A 22,216-nucleotide genomic window follows, 5' to 3' on the forward strand; every position below is an offset into this window, starting at 1 on the left:
AAAGTTAAGGCATGACCATTGGTCAGCAAAATGCGCATTGGGTCAGCGGGGTCAGAAAAAAAACAGGTGGAGAAGAAAAGAGCATGTTAACTGCAAAAGAATTAAGAATTAATGTGAAGAATTAAGTGTGAAACCATCAGGAACCTTTTAGTGCCACTATTTTCCAGAACTGCAACCTTGAGTCTCCAGAATTACAAGGTGACAGGTTCTCAGAGACCTTGCTTGGGTAAAAAAATCCTAAAAATTGACCCCTACTTAATAAGAATAACATTCTGAAGTGTTGTGAAATACATGAAGACTATTTTTATAGGCTTTATGGACCGATAAGTTGAGAGTGACTCTTGAAGGACCAGCACCACATCCTCTTGTACCACTGTTTGAGGAATTGATCTTCCAGAATCTGGCAGTAAGTTTTAGGAGCTCATTTTTGTCAGTCTCTGCAAGACAGACTTTTCAGGATAGGAGAGGGACTAAAAATTAACTCCCAAAACTTACTGCAACCTGGAGCTAAGGAGAAAATGTAGAACTTGAAAAATTGGAAAAACAGCTTTGTGAAAAGCGTTTACAGTTTAAAAGCAAATAGAAAGTTCTGTTTTTTTTTATTTATTTTCTTTATTTTTTTTTGCAGATTTGCACATGTACAAGGTATAAAATGTTCATGAAATATTTGTTAAAAATATTGACCTTTTGAGCAGCTGCATTCCTCTAGGTCAAAGATGAAAAAAGCATTTACAATAAAAAGTCATTTACAAAATTATTGTGATAAGTTGAGAGTGACTCTTGAAGGACCAGCACCACATCCGCTTGTACCATTGTTTGAAGTATGGATCTTCCAGAATCTGACAGTAAGTTTTAGGAGCTAATTTTTGTCAGTCTCTGCAAGACGGACTTTTCAGGATAGGAGATGGACTAAAAATGCACTCCCAAAACTTACTGCAACCTGGAGCTAAGGAGAAAATGTAGAACTTGAAAAATTGGAAAAACAGCTTTGTGAAAAGCGTTTACAGTTTAAAAGCAAATAGAAAGTTCAGGTTTTTTTTTTTTTCTTTATTTTTTTTTGCAGATTTACACATGTACAAGGTATAAAATGTTCATGAAATATTTGTTAAAAATATTGACCTTTTGAGCAGCTGCATTCCTCTAGGTCAAAGATGAAAAAAACATTTACAATAAAAAGTCATTTACAAAATTATTGTTATAATTTTGTTAATTTATTAATGAGTAATGTCTCTTTTGAGTGAATGTGCACATTTTTAATGTTAACAGGTTGTTACCATGTTATTACAACATTTAACCACTTTTTATTAATTTAAAAATTGAGAAATTCTTTCAAATTTAAATCTTGTACAAGAACTACAACAAAAACCAGTTTGATGCATATTTTATCAGTATTTTAGAAATTGTATTTGAATATTACCAGTACTTTGAACACAACTGCTCAAAACGGTCTCAATTTATGAAACCTACATATTCAAAACATTATTACTCTGAAATTTTTAATGTAAATGTTAAGTGTAAGTGAACTGTTAAGTAATGTAAGGTCTTTCATTACACTACATATTCTGGGGTGTGAATTTGATAGGTGCTTGATATAAAATAAATGATGCTTTAAAGAGTCCTTGAATCTGGTGTTCATGAAAGAATGGGAACCCTGTACATAGCTTTATAACTATATATTATGAACTATATAAAACCATAACATAAAAAACAATGTTTTTTCGTAGTGGTGTATGTCAAAATACAAATCAAATTGATAAAATGAACATTTTTGAACAGTTATTTCATTTCAAATTCCAACTTACAGTTATAAAGGATTAAATACTTAAAATCTGAATTGGTCCCTGGCAGGTATGACATGCTTCAGGACAATGTGAATGGCTTTAGACGAGAGATTGAAGCCCACCGTGAGAAGAATCAAAAGATGACTGCCACTCATCAGAGACATGAGCAAATCATTCACACAATGACTCTAGATCTAAGGGAGGCCAATGAGAAACTAGCCATGGCTGAGGTAAGAGAAAGGTCAATGCACTGAATAGACTGTCAGCAAACTATTCAGCTGGTATTCAGTTTTATTGTTTTTTTTTTTCGTGTTTTTTTCTGCCAGTTGCGCATTGAGAACATCCGTAAGGAAAGAGACATTCTGAAGCAAGTGGAGAACAGACTGGCCCAGGAGAAAGAGTCCGTCCTGACGGAGCAGCGGGGCCAGAACCTCCTGCTTACCAATCTCAAATCCATTCAGGTACAGTTTGTCCACATATCCCAACCAACTTTTTAAAATCACTCTTCTCTTTTCTCCTATTAACTTCCTCATTATGTCACAGCTTACCATGGAACGCTCTGAGACTGATGCCAAGCAGCGCTACAATAACCAGATTCAACGTCTGGAGAAAGAGATCGTCCAGCTTAAGAAGAAGCTGGAACAGGAGGTGGAACGGAGACACGCACTGGAACGCCACCAAGACGTAAGCTTGTAATATTCACTTCCATTTTAGTAGGGGTGATTTTCAATTGTCAACTACTTGGTGGAACTGTCTACACCTGAAAGACTAATTTCCCTAATTTCTTTTGACTAGACTCAGCTGCTAGAGGCTAAGAAGCAGTTGGAGGCACAGACAACACTACATCAGAAGACTAAAGAGCTGCTAAGAACTGCTGAACAGCAAGTCACCTCCATGAGACGGCAACTGAACAACAACGAGAACCAGAGCACAGCGCCTAAGCAGCCTGTCAGGACATTACCCAGAGGTAAACATAGAAGTTAGAAGATGAAATCATGAGTGTCATATATTTTCCAGTGCTGTGTAACTCAAGGTCATTTTATGTGCAGTTTCAGCTCCTGGTATTCCTCAACAAGAGGTGGATGAGCTCCGTTCATGTCTACAGCAGGTCGAAGAACAGAGCTCTGACCTGAAGGAGCGTTTGAAGAAAGCCAACACCAACCTAGAGCAGTACAGATCCATGGTGCTCAGCTTAGAGGAGTCTGTAAACAAAGAGAAGCAGGTATTAATCTGCTTCAACCTGTCCAATTGTTTTTACTGCAAGTCCTAAGTGACACACAGTATAAAACAAATTTCCCCCATTTATTTTACTTGTAGTTGGCTGAGCAGGCACGGACCTCCACTGACAGCCAGCTGAAGACAGCGCGGGAGTTGAACCAGCAGCTGGAAGCCCGGCTGGTGGAAGCAGAAAAGGAAAAGCTAGAGCTCCAGGAGGAGAAGATGAAAGCTGTGGAGAGCGTTGAAGAACGGGTATGGAACACACACGGATGGCACGTCCATGTTTTTTGGAGTTTATGTGAATAGGAAAGTTATGAATATTGAAACCATTTGTTTAGGTAAAGGAACTGAAAAGGAGCATGACAGACATGCAGACGGAGCTGCAGGATGCCCTCCAGAGAGCTGTGGAAGCAGTGGCCCAGGAGCAGAGAGCCACTCAGGACAGCAAACTACAGGCGAGTGTGACACTCCTGGATCAAATCAGCTAATTGTTTTTTTTCTTCACACAACTACCCACTGATTTTCTTGGATGTTTACTCCCCTGTGTCTTATTTTGGGCCCCAGGCTAAACTGGCTGCAGAGGCTCAGAATAAATACGAGCGAGAGCTCATGCTGCATGCTGCAGATGTGGAAGCCCTACAAGCCGCCAAGAAACAGGGACAGCAGTCAGTACAGACCTTGAAGCAGTTTGAGGAGAAGGCTCAGAAAGCTGCCTCTGAGCTGCGTCAGGGCCGTGTGGACTGGGAACAAAAAGAAAAGAGATTGAAGGTAAAATCTTGTGGTTGGCAAAGGTAGAAGAATTTTGTAAAAAGGAACTGGCTTATGCTTAAAGATATAAGAGAGCCTTAGAGATGATCCTTAGAGATGATCATAAATGAAATACCTGTATGCATTTCTTTCTTCTGCTGAAAACAAAAGATATTTTGAGTAATGTTTATAACCAAACAGCTTTGGTACCCATCCATTTTTCTTGTGTCCATACAATGGAAGTAAATTGGAACCGAGGATGTTTAGTTCTCGACATTTTTCAAAATATCTTATTTTGTGTTCCACAGAACAAAAAGTCATGCAAGTTTGGAATGACTTCAGTAAATGATGACACAGTTTTCAGTTTTGTGTGGATTATCTCTTTAGCATAATAGCCTTTGTAGAGCTATTGCTTGGTTGACGACTTCTGTATTGTTTCTTTTCAGGAAGAACTTTCTAAAGAACAGAAGAGAGCTGAGGAGCTGCAGAAGCAGAACACCATGCTTCATGATCAGATGGAAAACCTGAGCAGCAAGATAATTGCTTCCACACAGCAGCAGACTGCTAGAGAGAGCAGTCTGAACATCTCTCTGAACGAGGAGGGCAAATCTCATGAACAGATCCTGGACATTCTCCGGTAAAACCCTTCATCCCTCAAAGAATGACATGCTGTTAAAATGCCTTACAATACTAAACAAGATAGGGGTAATACTCATGTGGCCTTTCTTTCCCAACAGGTTTGTACGGCGGGAGAAGGAGATAGCTGAGACCCGGCTAGAAGTGGCGGAGGTGGAGACCCTGCGCTATAAACAGCGCATGGAGTACCTGGAGGGAGAGCTAAAGGAACTGCAGGATAGCCTTAATGTGGAGAGAGAAAAGCTACAGGTCCTAAAAAGTGTTTCAAACAGTTTTCCCAAACTTTCTCCACATATGCTATTGGTTGGACAAACTGAGAGCTCCGCCAGAAACTTATGCCATTGGTTGAGCCAATTTTATTTTCCAACAGTCTTTATATTTATTTGTTTTTTATTAATTTTCTTTTTTAAAATATTTATTTGTATGCATGTATGTGTGTGTATATATATATAGTGGGGCAAAAAAGTATTTAGTCAGCCACCAATTGTGCAAGTTCTCCCACTTAAAAAGATGAGAGAGGCCTGTAATTTTCATCATAGGTATACCTCAACTATGAGAGACAAAATGAGAAAAGAAAATCCAGAAAATCACATTGTAGGATTTTTAAAGAATTAATTGGTAAATTCCTCAGTAAAATAAGTATTTGGTCACCTACAAACAAGCAAGATTTCTGGCTCTCACAGACCTGTAACTTCTTCTTTAAGAGGCTCCTCTGTCCTCCACTCGTTACCTGTATTAATGGCATCTGTTTGAACTTGTTATCAGTATAAAAGACACCTGTCCACAACCTCAAACAGTCACACTCCAAACTCCACCACATCGGGTGTCAAAGGACACCAGAAACAAAATTGTAGACCTGCACCAGGCTGGGAAGTACAGAAAACGTTTGACGTCTGTCATTGCCAACAAAGGGTATATTATAACAAAGTATTGAGATGAAATTTTGTTATTGACCAAATACTTATTTTCGACCATAATTTGCAAATAAATTCTTTAAAAATCCTACAATGTGATTTTCTGGATTTTTTTTCTCATTTTGTCTCTCATAGTTGAGGTATACCTATGATGAAAATTACAGGCCTCTCTCATCTTTTTAAGTGGGAGAACTTGCACAATTGGTGGCTGACTAAATACTTTTTTCCCCCACTGTATATATTTAGTTAGTTAGTTGTTGTTGCTGCAGCATGTTTAGGTTGGATAAGAGATAACATCAAAGATGTTTAACACTTCACCGAACTTGATCTGATTTAATTTTTTTTTGCATATCTCAGTCAGTTAACATCTCTATCTGCAGGTAACAACAAAGACCTTGGCACAGCAGGAAGATATAATGAAGCGGATGGAGGGTATGAGTGCTCTAACTGAGACCAACAAGATGCTGAAGAATGAGAAGAACAGACTGGAGCATGAACTACAACAGACTCAAGCAAAGGCAAGACTTTAAGAGCACATTGTGTGCATCACTCCTTAGGACCATTTCCTGTCTTATTCATTAGTTTAAGTGATCTTCAGAGGCCAAGATTCAATCTCTCTTATAGGCACCTTCTTTACAATTAATTAGAAATAATGTCGTTTTAAGAAACAAGGTAATTTTTATAGGCATTTAGAGGCTTTGCAACATGCCTCAACCAGGGCACCGGGGCCCACTAGAGGGCATCAACAATCATCCAAGGGGACCACAGGTAACTTAAAAGTATTTAAATTATTATTAATATATAAAAATAATAAAAAAGTCTAATTTAAAAACACAAAGAATCAATATATAAACACAAACCATATTTCTTTTCCCCCCTCAATAACAATTGGCTTTATTGAAGAACATTCAGTACTTAATTATGGAATTACAAAATGATTAATATATAAATACTCCTAGTTTGTTTGAAAAGCATTGTTGTCATTACGGTAAAAATCCTGAAAATATTTATATATATAATATAAGAGGGATAGTCTTTCAAATATTGTGTTGGACAACAGGAGGGCTTTAAGTCAAAAAGGTTGAGTGTTTTATATCTGTTATAAAACAAGTCAATTATTCATGAAACATTACTCCCCTATAAGTAAGCTTTAATATAAAAGTCAATTTATGTGTGATTACAGATATATCTGTGCATATTTGTGTATAATATATTGTATGTTTGTTTAACTATCAGGGTTTTTATATAAGAATAACACCCAATATGTATGACATTGATTGTCATATGATGTTGTAGATGCGTAAGCTGGAAGCAGACATCAAGCCCCTGCAGGACTCCAATGCTGAGCTGAGTGAGAAGAGTGGCATGCTACAGGCTGAGAAGAGACTCCTGGAGGAGGACGTCAAGCGCTTGAAGACTCGAACACAGGTCTCAGGATCTCACTGTTCATGCATGAATTTCTGTACCTTGGATGTAACATGTAGAATCTTATATTAAACAACACCAGTATGTTTAATTCAGTCAAACTTGACTGGTAGTGTGGTTTTCAGTATCTAACTCTGTGATTTTAATTGGTTGTGCAGCAACTGCTTAGTCAGCAGAAGGACAGTGATCAGGAGGAAAGTAAGAAGCTTCATTCTGAGAGGGAGGCCCATCTCAAACGCATCCAGCAGCTCACAGAGGAGACGGGGAAACTCAAGAATGAGGTGGCCAGGTCAGTGTGCTTGTTTGAATCATTTAACTTTTTAAAATGTGAGAATTTTTGTTGTTGTTGTTAGTTTTGTGCCAGAGGTTTTAACACCGCAATCTTCATTCTCTGCCTACCCAACAGGAGCCAAGCTTCAATCACAACAGCTCAGAGCCAGGTGCAGACCCTGCAGGATAGCCTTGGGAAGGTCACCACTGAAAGGGACAATCTGAAGAAGGAGCTCGAGGCAAAGACCGTGGATATACAAGAGAAACTCAAAACGATCACGCAGGTCAAGAAGATCGGCCGTCGTTACAAAACCCAGTATGAAGAGCTCAAAGAACAGCATGATAAGGTACACCAGAATTTATGGTGGTTGTTCTTTTTTCATTTTTACTAATTTAAGCAATGAAAATGTCCTGAATTAATCTGAGTGTCACATCTTTCTGATAGATGGTGGTGGAGGCTGCTTCTAAGCCAGCACAGGAGCATGAAGACCATCAGGCCTCAGTGCAGGAGATTCAAAACCTGAAGAGCTCATTGAGTCAGACACAGAACAGAACCTCAGAACTGGAAACTCAGCTGGACAGCATACAGAAGGTACTCATTTAAGGCTTATTGTGCTGCTCTGACATACAAGTCTACCCATAGGTGGGAAAAACTATTATGTGAGATAATTCTTTCTTGCATTGGTATCTAGAGGGGCTAAAAATGTGAAGCCCTCTATTGGATCAAGCAGGAATTGCCATATATTCGTGCTGTAAAAGAACATGAACACAAGTGAGCATGTTAGTAGATTATTAGTCTTTTACTGTATGTGTTGACTTCATTAGGTCTGAGACGCATTGTAAACGCATAAGGTCAACCATGATCAAACCTCACTTGTTCTTGCGGGAGCTTAAATAGGCTTGTGGGACAGACAAGAACAAACCTCATTGGTTTGAGCTGCTCTGTTCCATATTTGATGTGGTCTATGTATGTAGATCTTTGTTTGTATATGAATAAAAGCCTAAATTAGATATTTCATTTTTGGGTGAACGATTCTTTTACATCTGTGTTGGAATAAAACTTTCACCAAACAAATCAAACGGTTAAAGTTTCCTCGAAATGATTGCTTTTACAGATTCACAGTTGTATAATCCTTCAGAGCACTGGGATGTCCGGTCTTGTGCTGTAAAAGTACACGGCTCACAATCACAAACATCGTCATTGTGGGCTTCTCTGGTTTGGCTCACGTTATATAACTGTAATAAAAGTGTTTAATCCAGGAAGAGTAATGGAGTGTTATTTGTTCATTAACTTTTGAGACAGTGAGGTGTGAAGTTAGTTTGATGGAGTGAGACGAATGTTTTAGGTTTTAGTGGGCTTTTTGTGAAGGAGTTTAAAGAGGAGTTTTTTTTTTCTTTTTTCTCTTTCATTGTTGCTTATGAAGTGTTTGTTGACTTCATAAAAGTGATGAAGTGAACAAACTCAATGAGACTGTCAGCAGTGCATTCAAAACACGTGGTGATATTTGTGTGTGCAGACGGTGCAAGAACGTGAAGCCGAGGTGAAGAGTCTGCAGGAGCAGCTGGCACAGGTGCAGCCGGAGCTCAGCCGTCTGAGAGCAGAGCTACAGGAGAAGAGTAACCTGGAGGAGCAACTCCGACAGCAGATCGCTGATAAAGAGGAGAAGACCAAGAAAGCCTTCATGGGTGCCAAGCAGAAGATCAACCAGCTCAACAGTTAGTAAACCAGAACATGTGACAAGCACACTTTAATCTTGCTGATATTCCTATGGTCCAAAGCAATTTAGTCCATCCAGATAATCATGACAATTATTTACAAGTTAATGATTTAAAGGGGTCATGAACTGAGAAATCAAATTTCCCTTGGTCTTTTGACATAACAGTTCAATGTACTATAAAAACATCCTGTAAGTTTCAAAACTTTCTCGTTAGTTTAAAAACCACTTTTATTGAAACCAAGCTCAGAAAATGACTCATTTTGGATTGTGCTACTTTATGACGCAATAGTGTGGCTAAGCCCCGCCTCCGCAGGAGATCAACACCTGCTTCTACATCACTGCCTCTTTTTGCCCCGCCCACTGACACACACATGTAGTAGTAGGAGGAGAGGAAATACTAGAGAGATGCAAACACAGGATTACTTCATCAACAGAACCATACAGATGATATTACAAGATTATAAGACACTTGTGTAGTTTAAGTTGTGAAAAACGGTCTTTGAATTGCCTTCCTTGTGATCCTAACATATCTAGATCAGACAAAAAGTGTGGCTAAGCACCTCCTCCACAGGAGAAGATCAACGCCTGCTTCCACATCACTGCCTCTTTAGCCCCACCCTCTGATACGCGCTTGTAGTAGGAGGAGAGGAAATACTAGAGAGATGCAAACACAGGATTACTTCATCAACAGAACCATACAGATGATATTACAAGATTATAAGACACTTGTGTAGTTTAAGTTGTGAAAAACGGTCTTTGAATTGCCTTCCTTGTGATCCTAACATATCTAGATCAGACGCCAGGTCATGAATGAAATTCTCTTTCATGTCAGAAGCTGCGCGAATGCCTTATATGTCAGAAATGGAGCAGAACATCAGTTTACTGGTGGGGATTTGTTGTCAATCTGTTCCGCATCCAGTGTTAGAAAGAATCGCCTATTATAAACGGGTTCTGTTGTCTAAAGTCTCGTTGCGCCGCACGCATCCAGTGTAAAGGAGATCCAGATCGCGTCAGTGAAACATCGTTTGTTTGCTTTACTTTTACTATTACTTCTAAATGATGATGTTTTTTGATGTAAAATCAGACTAACATTATAAGTGAACCTCAGAGGACATTATAAAATAATAAAAATCATGCAGTTCTTGACCCCTTTAAATATTTTAACTAAATACTTTTTTTTTTTTTGTCATTTGAATGAACCGATCCATTTATTCAGCAGGATGTGATGGTTTAGATTTAAATTATGCTTTTTGTGGGGAAAATGTCACCATTTACAGTTTATATAGTTTATATTCCATATTTGTTAGCTAGTGTACTTCTAAAAATTGACATTTTTTGAAAATGTATTCTTTGTAATATTTACAGTATTTCTTTTGTTGGGCTGAAAGATTTGACTCCTCTTGTAAGCAGGGGCATATGCAAATTTTTGTCCAATAAAATGCTCTTTAGGATGCAAATGTCCTTCCACTTAATGCCTCCCTAGCAAGTAGCAAATCATGTTTTTGAGGCTGTTGGCCTTTAGTTACATCCTACATCCAATTGTCCTACATTCCTACATCCAATGTTTTAGGTGCGAAGGAGCAGCTGGCGAAAGAGAATGAGGAGCTAAAGCAGCAAAGAGAGGAGCTGGAGGTGAGGATGAGTGCGCTCAAGTCCCAGTATGAAGGCCGGTTGAGCCGACAGGAGAGAGAGCTGAGGGAACTCCGTGAGCAACAGGAGAGACACGGAGATCAGAAAGATGAAGCTCAGGAGCCTGGCCAGAGCAAGGTACAGCACCACAAATGCACTGTTCTCTGACCAATGTATGTAAAAATACTCTGTGTTAAGTATGTAGAAACGTATGTATGAATGCTATGTGACTTTTTTTGCATTGATGGGTTTTTACTATTAAGTTTTATGTATCTTGCAAGAGACATCCTGGGCTTTATTTACTAAATGAAAGTATTAAAGTCAATATTTAAGTATTTGTCCTCAGTAATGATCAAAGTACTTGAACTTTTCCAGGTTCAAGAGGCACAGAGGTCATCAGATGCTCGCCAGATCACTCTCAAACCCACACCTGCTGCTGACAGAGGAAGGTAATGGTTCATATCCATCTGATTTTGCAACGCGGAAGTAATGTTTTCCATGAATGTGTGAGACTTCTGCATCTTTTTTTTTTCTCTAGCGGTGTTAAATATTGTGTCTCCCTTTTCCACCTGTTAACAGTGCCAGTACATCCGAGCCGCCCACTGCTAACATCAAGCCCACACCAGTTGCTGCTGCTCCCAACAAGCCTTCACCAATTGCAGGGAGCAAGTCCACCCCTAGGGCAAGCATCCGCCCAATGATAACACCCGGTCCTGTGACCACGCCCACAGCCACAGTCATGCCCACAACACAGGTGGAAACGCAGGAAGGTATGGCTGGAGTTCAGGCTTTGACATCTGATAGGATAATTTTATTAGTGCATAAGTTGTAAATTGTCATTGGTTTGTTCCATCAGCTCTCCAGTCCACAGAGAGTCCAATGGAACATGTGACTGTCTTCGGCAGCACCAGCGGCTCAGTGCGTTCCACCAGCCCTAACATACAGACCACACAGCCAATCCTCAGCCTGCAGCAGAGCCAAGCCACTGCTTTCGTCCAGCCCACTCAGCAGCAGACCAGTCCGGAGCCAGCAACGACCATTATGGAGGCAGTACATAGCTCACAGATGGAGAGGCCGTCCACTTCCACTGCTGTCTTTGGTACAGGTACAAAGAACAATGAAGAGGTTGCAAACATTTGAAGCCATGGGATCAAAATTTACACTATTTATGTTCATACATGTTCTTAGTCTTACTTTACTTGATTTATATTATTCCATAGGAAAAAATATTGAAACAAGTTGCTCTTTAGCCTAGGTCAGAAATAATGTTAACTAGCCAAATAGATAATAAAAGACCCACTTATATTTTGGGAGAAAAATGGTAAGTGTGAGATTATAAAATATTAAATATTTTATTAATTATACAGTTATAATAAATATGAACTGTTACACTCTCCTAACATTTTCACTGACAACCCCCCCCCCCCCCCTTATTAATATGAGGTTTCTGACTAACATGATGTTGTTCTGTCAGTGTCAGCAACTGCAGGCTCATCTGTGCCCAAGCGAGTACGAGAGGAAGAGCAGGAGAGCTCCACTGAGGTGACTGACACCACACAGGATGACAACACCCACCCACCCATCACCAAGAAGCTCCGTATCATGAGAATAGGCCTGGAGGTGAGCAGTGTACGTACATGTGCAATTGTCATCTTGTGAGAGTGGCTTGTGTTATATGTTGAGAAATTTGTCTGATTTAAACTGGCAACTTCTTTAGATTATAAAAATCCTCCTATCGCATTTGGGTTAGTTTTGAACGTGAAGAGCTACATAAAAAATTAAAAAGTCCATTGTTTATTTTTAGTATAATTTTAGTATGGAAACAAAACTTTGGGAATAAGTTAAGACTATCAAAATACACATTTGTTTCAGATTTGTAAAAAATCTTTAAAGAAAAAAATGGTACATTCTAATGCTTAGTGTTATTGGCTAATTTTCACCCAGGGGTCAACTGAGACTTTGCATGTTATACAATGCAGACTTTTTTTCCACTCAGTTAGATTTGTCTCAAACACTTATATGAAATATATTTATATTAACGAATATAGCATTTTATCTTGCACACATACACTTTTATGACTGAATTGTTGTAAACATGAATATGCATGCAAAAAGACATTACAAACAGCCAAAAGATTTCACTGACATGGCAAATAAACTATATCAAATGAACTACAGGGTTGCAGAGTAAAATATCAAAAACGAAATAGTCTAAATCTGAAAATGTAAAGAGGGTTTGGAAAAAGTTCACATTTCACATGTCATTGATCAACCTATTTATAAACCATTGCAGTATGAAAAATAATTTTTTTCATAAGTGAAAGTTTATGCAGCTAAAATGAATGTTTTGTTTGAAAACATTCCATATTTATTTTGTTAGAAAATTAATATGTAGGTTTTACAAAGGAAATATATGCTGCTAATTCTCTTCATCTCAGACTGTGTTCTTAACTTCATATAAAAAAAAAAAATTTGTAGAAAATTTATGAATGTAGTTCATCTTTCTATTTAATTACCCAGTCTTTACAAACTCTCAATGCGTGTAAAATATTATTTCTTTGTTGTAGATGCTGCACTTTTGGTGCCGGAAACACTCACTGAGGTTATAACCTTGGCAATCAAAAGACTCTTTTGATTATACATCATCCCGCAATGCTCTTTTTGCAGGATGCTTCAGGCACTGAGGAGAGTAATGATGCTATGGGTGAAGCTCCAGGAGAAAGCCAACAGCCTCCTGATGCCAGTGAGGTACCAGCAGTTTATCCCTTAGTTAACAGTATAACCACAACCACTCATCCCAACAATGAACAACCAGCGCACTGACTGTGTCTGTTCATCTCTCACAGGAAGCATATCCTGTGTTAGGTGAGGGAGACGAAGAATCTTTGTCTCAGTCTGTCCTGATGGATCAGGTGAGTGAGTCCCAACCCTCCGAGTCTCAGATCAGCGGACAGGACTCATCTGAGGAGTATAGGCATGACGTCATCATCATAGATACAGATAGCGGCACTGAGGAGGAAGAGGAGGAGCAGGGGGAGCCTGGACAGGTCAGTGGGTTTCTCAGAGAAGCAGAAACCGTGTAATTAGCAGCTTGAGTTAACCTCCTTTCTTTCTGCAGTATGAAGATGATGATGCAGAAGATGATGAAGATGGTGATGGAGGGATGACCGAAGCAGCAGAGGAGAGTAATGAAGGCAGTGGGAGTGCAGATGCCAATGAGGCCTACGAGGGGGATGAGGCAGAGGTGACCCCTACTTTTCTAACCCTCCGATGCATAAAGCTGCTGTTGTAATGGAAACCAGTTGGCTACTAGAAAACAAGTTGTTCCATTGTGCCACTCTGTCTCTGAAACAGTCAGTGGATCGCATCTCAAGTTTTGAGGGGGGGTTTTAAATAGATTTTTTTCTGTTTCTGTGAAATGATTGTGACTATTTTTGTCTGGTTGTTTTGATGTGATTTTGTTGTGTTGTCAGGGTGATGGTGCAGCTGATCCAGGCATTGACAATGAAGAGAGTCAAGAGGCATCTGATTCAATCCAGAAGCAAGCGGACTCTCAGAGCTGTGGTACAAAAACAAACACGATACATTCGTTTAGGGCTGCAACTAATTATTATTTTGATAATCAATTAGTTGGCCTATTATTATTATTATTTTTCAATTAATCAGATAAAAAGCCTCTTCTTTTTTTTAAAATTGACAAAACACTATTCCACATCCTGCCCAATGCTGTCCTTCAAACAAGTGTTCCAACTGAATGCTTTGAAAACGTACTGTTTGGTGAATATATCTCTATGCTATACGTTGTGTAAAAGAGTTATAAAGCACAGTTTAAACAGACAAATGGACAAAGGACAGTGGAAATAATAATGATGAAGATAGTAAAGAAAAACTCAATGTAACTCAGTGTTAACAGATGAGAGGAATGTTCTGCAGGAACACACATTTACTCTGAACACAGTAACCAGTTACTGTCATTTCTTTATTCTGTAAATGTAAAATGTCTTGCATTTATATTCAATCACACTCTGTTATCCCTTTACAGTTATTATCATAAAATACTTGAATTACATGTTGACTTTCAAACCTAAATTTAACGTCAAATAACAGATATATCAGCAAAATTTATATTATTGCGCTTAATATAAATTTTCTCCCTCTTTACTGTGTTCAGTCTGTCTAGACTAAAATCTAGAAGTTTAAAATAAAGCATTCTCATGTTTCGGGCAGCTTGGATCACGCAACTTTCTCACAGCAGCTTCGCTGTTTTTAGATGCATTTTGTTCATAGAAATGCATTATTCATTGCTGTAATTTGATGTGACTGGCAGAAGTTTTTCGTGCGCGGTTGGCAGACGCGACTAATCGATAATGACATTCGTTGTTTATTTTTTTCATTATCGATTATTATCAATTTGATCGATTAGTTGTTGCAGCCGTACATTCATTTCTCGTGCTAATGCTGCAGTACACTGCCATTTGAAAGTCTGTAGGGATACATCCCTGAAGGATACATCATTATGACTTCTTTTTTTAAATGTTTTTGAAAGAAGTCTCATGCTCTTTATTGGCTCAAAACTAGTTAAAGTATTTTTATTTTAATATATTACTACAGTCTTCAGTGTCATATGAAGAAATCATTCTAATACGCTGATTTGCTGCTCAAGAAACATTTATTATCAATATTGAAAACAGTTGTGCTGCTTAATATTTTTGTGGAAACTGTTATAGTGTGATTCTTTGATGAATAAATGGTAAAAAAGAAAAGTGAAATTGAAATCTTCATTATCAGCAGCATTTATACGTGTCTTTACTGTCACTTTTTATCAGTTTAATGTGTCCTTACTGAATAAAACTATTAATTCTTTTGAAAAAATTACAAAAAATCTTATTGACCCCAAATGTTTGAATGTTAATGTATTCGTTAACACAGTTTCCCTGTTCAGTCCACCCAGACCATCATGGAAAAAGGGTTATACAAAGAAGTCTAGACTATGAAAGAGTGCAATATGGTGCCTTTAGGAATAAGTGACAAATCTATGAATATTGAATCGGAGTAACTTCTATGCGTGTTTACAGGTGAAGCTAGTATTTGCACCCTGGAGTCGTTTCCTGCTGAGCCTGTGAGAGAGACCCAGCCAGTCCCCAGCATCACCGCCACCTCCTCCCTGGGCCCACGTCTTCCCCAATCCCCCCGGAGACCACATCACACCCCGCCCCCACGCCTCAACATCCACCCCGTCCCTGAGCTTGGACCCCCCATCATGCAGGTATATAGCCCATGTCCCATACTTGAAAGCAGCTCAAACATGAGAATTCTTATTTGTTTCCCTGGTCACTACATAAATTCAATACTTCCATTTCTGTATTACATCATTTTGATGACTCTACTATTCTTTTGGACAGAGGCAGTCTGGACAGAGCAGACGGCCCTCAATGAGTCGTGCACCCCAGCTCACGCCTGGAATCGGAAGCATGGTGAGTGAACTCTGTGTGTTTGTGTAACCAATATAAACATCCTGTGTCTTTAGTGCTTCATAATTTCTGACAGAGTATTTTGGGTCCTTCAGCAACACTTCTTTGACGATGATGACAGAATGGTTCCTAGCACTCCCACCCTTGTGGTGCCACACCGTACAGATGGCTTTGCAGAGGCCATTCAGTGAGTCACAACAGCTTTTTACTCATTTATAGCATAAAGGGATACATCATTAAGCATCTTGATTTAATGATGCATCCCTTCATCTCAGTTCCCCTCAGGTGGCCGGAGTTCCTCGCTTCCGTTTCGGCCCTCCTGAGGATATGATGCACCAGGCCAGCTCCTCTCATTCTGACTTGAGCCATCTGGCCACACATGGAGGCGAGTACAAACATGACGCAGTAACGCTGCTTTGACATTGTTTCCGAATGACCTTGATTACATGATGACAACCTAGAGTTTCTGGTTTTGAACCATCCATGTCCTTTGTACGTATTAGTTTCTATGGCAACACTGAACAGTGTTTTTACAGTAGTGTGTTACTAAATGAAAAATGATATAGTAATGAATACTGTTCAAAAGTTTGTGGTCGGTACGATTTTTAAAAATGTTTTTGAGGAAAGTCTCTTACACTCACCAAGGATGCATTTATTTGATAAAAAATATAGTAAAAACAGTAATATTTTGAAATGTTAAAACAGAAATATTATTTTAATATATTTTAGAAACTCATTTATTCCTGTGATGGCAAATCTAGAAATTCCAGTCTTCAGTGTCACATGATCCTTCAGAAATCATTCTAATATGCTGATTTGGTGCTCAAAAAACATTTCTTATCCATGTTGAAAGCAGTTATATTTTTGTGGAAACGGATACATTTAAGGGTTTTTTAATTAATGGAATGTTTTGAAAAGTACAGCATTTATTTGAGATCTTCTGTAACATTATAGATGTCTTTTACTTTCACTTTTCAAACCTTACTGAGCCCAAACTTTTGAATGGTTTTAATGCATTGTGAACTAGCATGTTTTAATTATAAACAGTATATTTATAAATTACGATGAGTGACTGATGTAAAAATTCAATATGATTTTGTCTAAATTTAAAAAACTACAATCATTTAAAACACATTTCATGACTATCCATGTAATGTGTATTTTATTTTTTTCTAAAAATACGTATGACTGTTATTAAATTATTATTAGTGTTTTTAAAGAAGTTAAGTGAGGGTTAGATCATAGTTAAAATGGGGGAAAGTGCATGCACAGTTAAATATTCACTATCATTAGATACGATAAATGAAAATAATCGTAATTATTGTACGACCAATATACATCTGTAGTGCTCATAATGCTAAATAAATCCATCTACATTTTCATGATGACAGCAAAGTAATCGATTGCTTAATTTTGCATTTCAGATTATGTCAAATGGAATAAGTCAGAGCTTTTATAACATTCAGAGTTTCCAACTTGAAAATGTGAAAATTGTTTTATTAGTTGAAAATTAATAATAGTAATAATTCTAGTAAATATTATAATTACTGTGAACATAGTAATACCTGACATTCTCCCTGTCATTCTTCAGGGTTGGGCATGTATGAAAGTCCTCTCTTCCTGCCTGCTCATGATGAAGAGTCTGGAGGCAGGAGTGTCCCAACCACTCCTCTACAAGTGGCTGCTCCAGGTGAGCAGCTAGTGGAAGTCATGCCAAATTTGTTTGGTTGATATGTTTTATTCAAACCTAACTGCTCTCGTCCTTTCATTTGTCTTGACAGTGACGGTATTCACAGAGAGCCACTCCTCTGTGTCAGAGACAGCCTCTCAGTCGGTTCCCATGGTCAGCACGACCACCACCAGTCTAACCGCACCAGGAGAAGCTGTCCCAGGGGATGATGGAGATGACGTTTTTGTGGGGGAGGCTGAGAGTGAAGGGTGGGCACTCACTTCAGAGTGGCTCAGTTTTTTCAGTGGGGCTGTAGTAATTGTGTTATCTGTGTGTAGGGCGAGTAGTGAGGCATGTCTAGAGGGCCAGTCAGAGCTGGAATCCGCACAGCCGACCGATGATGCCAGCCTGCCCTCCACCAGTCAAGAGCCCACGTCCAGCTCTGCAGGTACACACCATTTCACAGACTTGTCGCTTTGTTTTTGTTTTTTCTTCTTCTGGTTCTTTTAATTTCTCAGATATAATTAAAAATTAAATTTGACCCAATTCTGTCTAAATTAAAATGAATTTTCTTATTTTGTTGGTGTGATACAACTATCCTGACATCATTAACAGAACAAGCCTAGTTAAAAGAAGTTCTTGAAATAAAAACCTTGAGTAGTTTAGTGTATTTAGTTGCACTTGTGAAACAAAGAACCACTTTGTCAGTTTTTCCATAAGTCTAAATGTCTGTATGTATACTTTCTAGATACTTAGAATAATTTAAGTTTTTTAAATTAGTTTTATTTAATTTAAAATTGCGTGTAGTTAGATTTAGCAATTTAGCAATTAAAGAACTTGACACATGGTTTTTAAAGGGGAGGTCTAAAGCTATTTCAAGCATTCTGAGTTATTTACACTGTTAAAAAGTTGGATTCTCATGCTAAACATGGCCAAAGTAAAAAAAAAAAAAATTGTTGGACGTATGACTGAGCATTTCTGTGCCAAATACACTCCTTCAGGGTTTGTATAAGTTTTGGAACGTTTCTTTCAAGTATGGCCCTCTATGACATCATAAAGGGTGGAATTCCTTGTATGGGCACTTCTCCTGGAAGGGAGACTTCAGGGTTTTGTTCCTGTTTTATTAGGGATGCACCGATACTGATACTGCGCTCCTGTACTCGTACTCGTAAAAATGCCCCGATACCAAACAGCGTGTGAATAGAGCTGTGTCCAGAAAAAGAAACACTGAAAACAGAACAACAGAGAGTAGAATGGAGTTATTAGAGATTAAGGATGTCTATGAAGTACATGTAATTAATATAATAATATAATTTACTAAAGTTATTTGACGGTAAGGAGAGCGAGAGAGAAAGGGAGCGAGAGAGTCCGAGAGCGCGCACTTCTTTTGCATGATCTTGATTGCTCTTCGCTCCATTAGCACATGCATTTGGATTACAACTAAATCGTAAATATAAAACAAACAAAAATTATAGGGGCATTCACTATAAACCGCATTTGTTTTAAGCGTCAAGCATACACAGCTTTATTTAAAGTAGAAGTGAAACTAGCAGACTGGGTGAAATGCGCTAGGCTGTAAGTGTCTCTCTCATTCTGCACCAATACAAACGTATGTTTAGCTTGCTTTAAGGCCAAAGTATACTTCGGTTTTTACTCGTACGCGAGGGTCCGTGTGCACTGCGCTTGACGCAAATTACATCAACAAAATAGTAAGCGTGCGCTCGTATAATGTATAACGAGTGGTTCCCTGCATTATTTTAGGAAAACGTTTTGTGATTACAGTATTGAGCTGCTGCAATGGAGCAGCTCTAATGCGCCATTTAAAATGAACCGTGAAAGTAACAAAAGCTTATACATTTTAACAGGTATAATTAAGTGTGGCAATAACTGAAGGTAATATCTGTTTGCGAAATGAAGCCAACTAACATGATTCATATTATTATTATTATTATTTTGTTTCTGTACCCAATATTTAAAAATAATTGCAAATGGTGTGAAAATACAGGTATCGGTATCAGCGAGTACCAAAAATGAAAATATCGGTATCGGACTCGTTCTGAAAAAGTGGTATCGGTGCATCCTTATGTTTTATGTATGCCGATATCACAGCTTGCAGATGATCACTATGCAAAAGCTTCATATGCGTGTGACTCTTTAAGCTCCGCCCAGGGCACGCCTCCAGGAGCTCGACTGTTTTCAGAGAGAAGCTTAAAGCTGTATCTATCTTTATAAATCTGATCAAATTAAAGATTCTTCGAAGATATGAAGGATGCAATATTCTATAAGTACTCAAGATTAATATGAGATGGGCAGAAACTGTGCGTGTTATGTCCCCTTTAAAAGATTTTTCCTGTTCTTTATCATTGACCATTTTACTGTGGGTACAGAAAAGAATCACCCTCTTTAAAATAATCACATTTTGTTGCTTTGCAGCCTGAAATGAAGATGGACACATTTTTTGTTTTATCCAGCTGTATTTTCTCAGTGCAACTTATAACATCCAAGTGAAAGATAAAACACCAACATGTCAGAAAGAATAAAAAAAGTTGAGTTGGAAAAAGGATCACCCCCCTCCTAAAAATGACTTGTAAGTTGTAAACTCAATCAGGTGTAGCTAATCACCTTCTAAGACTTTCAACTCTGATCTGCTGTGGTCATTTTGATTAGCTCAGCATGAAAAGAGCTTTCCTGGAGCATTTCAATCCTTGGTAGTGGAAACAATCAACTATGGGTGGCAAGGCACTGTCAAAAGATCTCCGGGATAATGTTGTGGACAGGCACAAGTTAGGAGATGGATACAAAAACATTTCAAAGGTTTTATCAATGGATAGAAGCACAGTGAAGTCTATTATTAAGAAGTGGAAGGTATTTAGTACAACACAGACCCTCCCTGCATCAGGACGTCATTCCAAACTGGATGAAAGAGCCAGGAGGAAACTGGTCAGAGAGGCGACCAAGAAGCCTACAGCAACTCTGAAGCAGCTGCAGGAATTTATGACAGAGTGGTCATTGTGTGCATGTGACAACAATATCACTAATTCTCCACAAATGTGGCTTGTATGGGAGGGTTGCAAGAAAGAAGTCACTCCTCAAGAAAGGCCACATGTAGTCGCGACTGAGCTTTGCCAAAACGCACCCTGAAGATTCTGAGGCAGATGAGTCTAAAATGTAATTATTTGGCCTCAACACCAAACGATATGTCTGGCGGAAATAAAATACAGCTCTCCATCCAAATAACAGCAGTTATTTGTGAAGACTGCAGTCCACAAACGGTCACCATCAAATTTAACTGAACTTGAGCAGTTCTGCAAAGAAGAGTGGGTAAATATTGCAAAGTTAGTGGAGACATCCCAACAGACTAAAGGATGTAATTAAAGCAAAAGGTGGTTCAAGAAAATACTGACACAAAGGGGTGATCCTTGTTCCAACTCAATGTTTTTGCTTTATTTTTTTCTGACATAAGCTAGCTTTCACTTGGATGTGATTTTAAAGGGGGTGATTTCGTTTCTATTATTTTTCTTTCTACCCGTAAGTATTTGACCCTGTTTATCACCCCATTTCTCTTCCTCTTGTAGATACCAGCACCAGTACTGGTCAGGCCAAACCTGCGAGCCGGCTCCTTCCTCAGCACCAGCTGCCGCGGAGGAACCAGATCATCAGGAGAGGTTAAGACCCCATGTTTTTACATCCATCCTCTTACTCATATATAAACTCTCAGTATATCATAAGTCACATTTTCTCCCAAAAAGTAACAGACTGGATTTGAAAACTTTTCTCTTTTTTTTTTCTCTTTTTTTTTTTTTTTTAATGAAGCAAAGATTACGTGAATATACATGCATACAGAAAGCTTTTAATTTGTCAGTTTTGTGCTTGATTGTATAATTTGGTGTTTGTTCTGTAGAAACAGACATTTTAATAACTTTGGATGTCTACATCTTCAATGTAACTTGATTTGGTTTGTCTGGGTCTGTATCTCAATCTTTTCCTGCAGGTGGTGTTTTTCCTCGTGGAAGTCGGGGTCGAGGACTCAACAGAGGCACTCCCTTCTAAATCCACTCGCCTTTACAGCGTCTGACCAGCAGAAACACCATGAATGACCCTTCAGAGTACCCAGAATTAGCCTACTGCAGTTTTACTTTCATGTTTTGTTTCAATGTGCTTTAAAACATTGGTTAGATTTATTTTATATTTTGTGAGTAATCATACTGACGCAATGTTCAATGGTTTTTGCTAATAAATGGAGAATCTTTCTCGCCATGCAGTTGCTAGTGGTGTTTGTTTCATGCTGGCTTTCAGGCACAGTTGAGCCACTTGCTGATGTCATTCTGCTGGGAGGAGTGGCTGACAGGGGCCGTCAAAGCGGGCAGATCACCGCTAACCTTGACGTTTAGGACTTTAGCTGTAAATCACAGAGATGCTGTTATTAAATGCATCACTTTAAATGCACTGATTCAAAAGAAACTGAAATGAGACTCAAATCAGTAACACATTTCACGCTAAAATCCTCTCACAAACGGTCTTCTCTTTTAATTACACAGGAAATACTTGTGTTGCAAGATAAAATGTAGTCACTTACGCCAAGAGAAAACAAAGTAATCGAAACCATCAGTCTTCCTGGGGTTGGGCATGGACAAGGCTGATGTCACAGGGCTGGGGAAGCCCTTCATTTTGAGCTTGATGTTGATCTCCCCTGACAACTGGATCTCTGTCAAATGACAATAACATCATAAAATAAATA

At 38.6% G+C, this 22,216-nt stretch overlaps 1 protein-coding gene across 1 annotated transcript in view; it reads left to right on the plus strand.

The window, feature by feature from the left end:
* Positions 1–21,739, plus strand: part of LOC107589873 (nucleoprotein TPR-like) — a 40,166-nt gene extending 18,427 nt beyond the window's left edge. The window contains exons 18-51 of the mRNA XM_016278448.1: positions 1,849–2,011; positions 2,108–2,242; positions 2,325–2,465; positions 2,577–2,748; positions 2,831–3,003; positions 3,099–3,251; positions 3,338–3,454; positions 3,564–3,767; positions 4,193–4,383; positions 4,484–4,631; positions 5,677–5,814; positions 6,593–6,724; positions 6,880–7,010; positions 7,128–7,338; positions 7,437–7,583; positions 8,509–8,707; positions 10,280–10,476; positions 10,714–10,787; positions 10,918–11,108; positions 11,195–11,443; positions 11,813–11,958; positions 13,006–13,086; positions 13,185–13,385; positions 13,457–13,582; positions 13,812–13,902; positions 15,414–15,604; positions 15,741–15,812; positions 15,905–15,996; positions 16,085–16,194; positions 17,401–17,499; positions 17,591–17,747; positions 17,817–17,926; positions 21,054–21,143; positions 21,470–21,739. Coding sequence (XP_016133934.1) covers positions 1,849–2,011; positions 2,108–2,242; positions 2,325–2,465; positions 2,577–2,748; positions 2,831–3,003; positions 3,099–3,251; positions 3,338–3,454; positions 3,564–3,767; positions 4,193–4,383; positions 4,484–4,631; positions 5,677–5,814; positions 6,593–6,724; positions 6,880–7,010; positions 7,128–7,338; positions 7,437–7,583; positions 8,509–8,707; positions 10,280–10,476; positions 10,714–10,787; positions 10,918–11,108; positions 11,195–11,443; positions 11,813–11,958; positions 13,006–13,086; positions 13,185–13,385; positions 13,457–13,582; positions 13,812–13,902; positions 15,414–15,604; positions 15,741–15,812; positions 15,905–15,996; positions 16,085–16,194; positions 17,401–17,499; positions 17,591–17,747; positions 17,817–17,926; positions 21,054–21,143; positions 21,470–21,528 — 4,891 coding nt within the window. The 3' untranslated portion in view covers positions 21,529–21,739. The remainder of the gene's footprint in view (positions 1–1,848; positions 2,012–2,107; positions 2,243–2,324; positions 2,466–2,576; positions 2,749–2,830; positions 3,004–3,098; positions 3,252–3,337; positions 3,455–3,563; positions 3,768–4,192; positions 4,384–4,483; positions 4,632–5,676; positions 5,815–6,592; positions 6,725–6,879; positions 7,011–7,127; positions 7,339–7,436; positions 7,584–8,508; positions 8,708–10,279; positions 10,477–10,713; positions 10,788–10,917; positions 11,109–11,194; positions 11,444–11,812; positions 11,959–13,005; positions 13,087–13,184; positions 13,386–13,456; positions 13,583–13,811; positions 13,903–15,413; positions 15,605–15,740; positions 15,813–15,904; positions 15,997–16,084; positions 16,195–17,400; positions 17,500–17,590; positions 17,748–17,816; positions 17,927–21,053; positions 21,144–21,469) is intronic.
* The last annotated feature ends 477 nt before the right edge of the window (positions 21,740–22,216 follow it).

Source organism: Sinocyclocheilus grahami, unplaced genomic scaffold (assembly GCF_001515645.1).
Source record: "Sinocyclocheilus grahami isolate Dianchi unplaced genomic scaffold, SAMN03320097.WGS_v1.1 scaffold121.1, whole genome shotgun sequence".
In the NCBI taxonomy this organism is placed as follows: domain Eukaryota; kingdom Metazoa; phylum Chordata; class Actinopteri; order Cypriniformes; family Cyprinidae; genus Sinocyclocheilus; species Sinocyclocheilus grahami.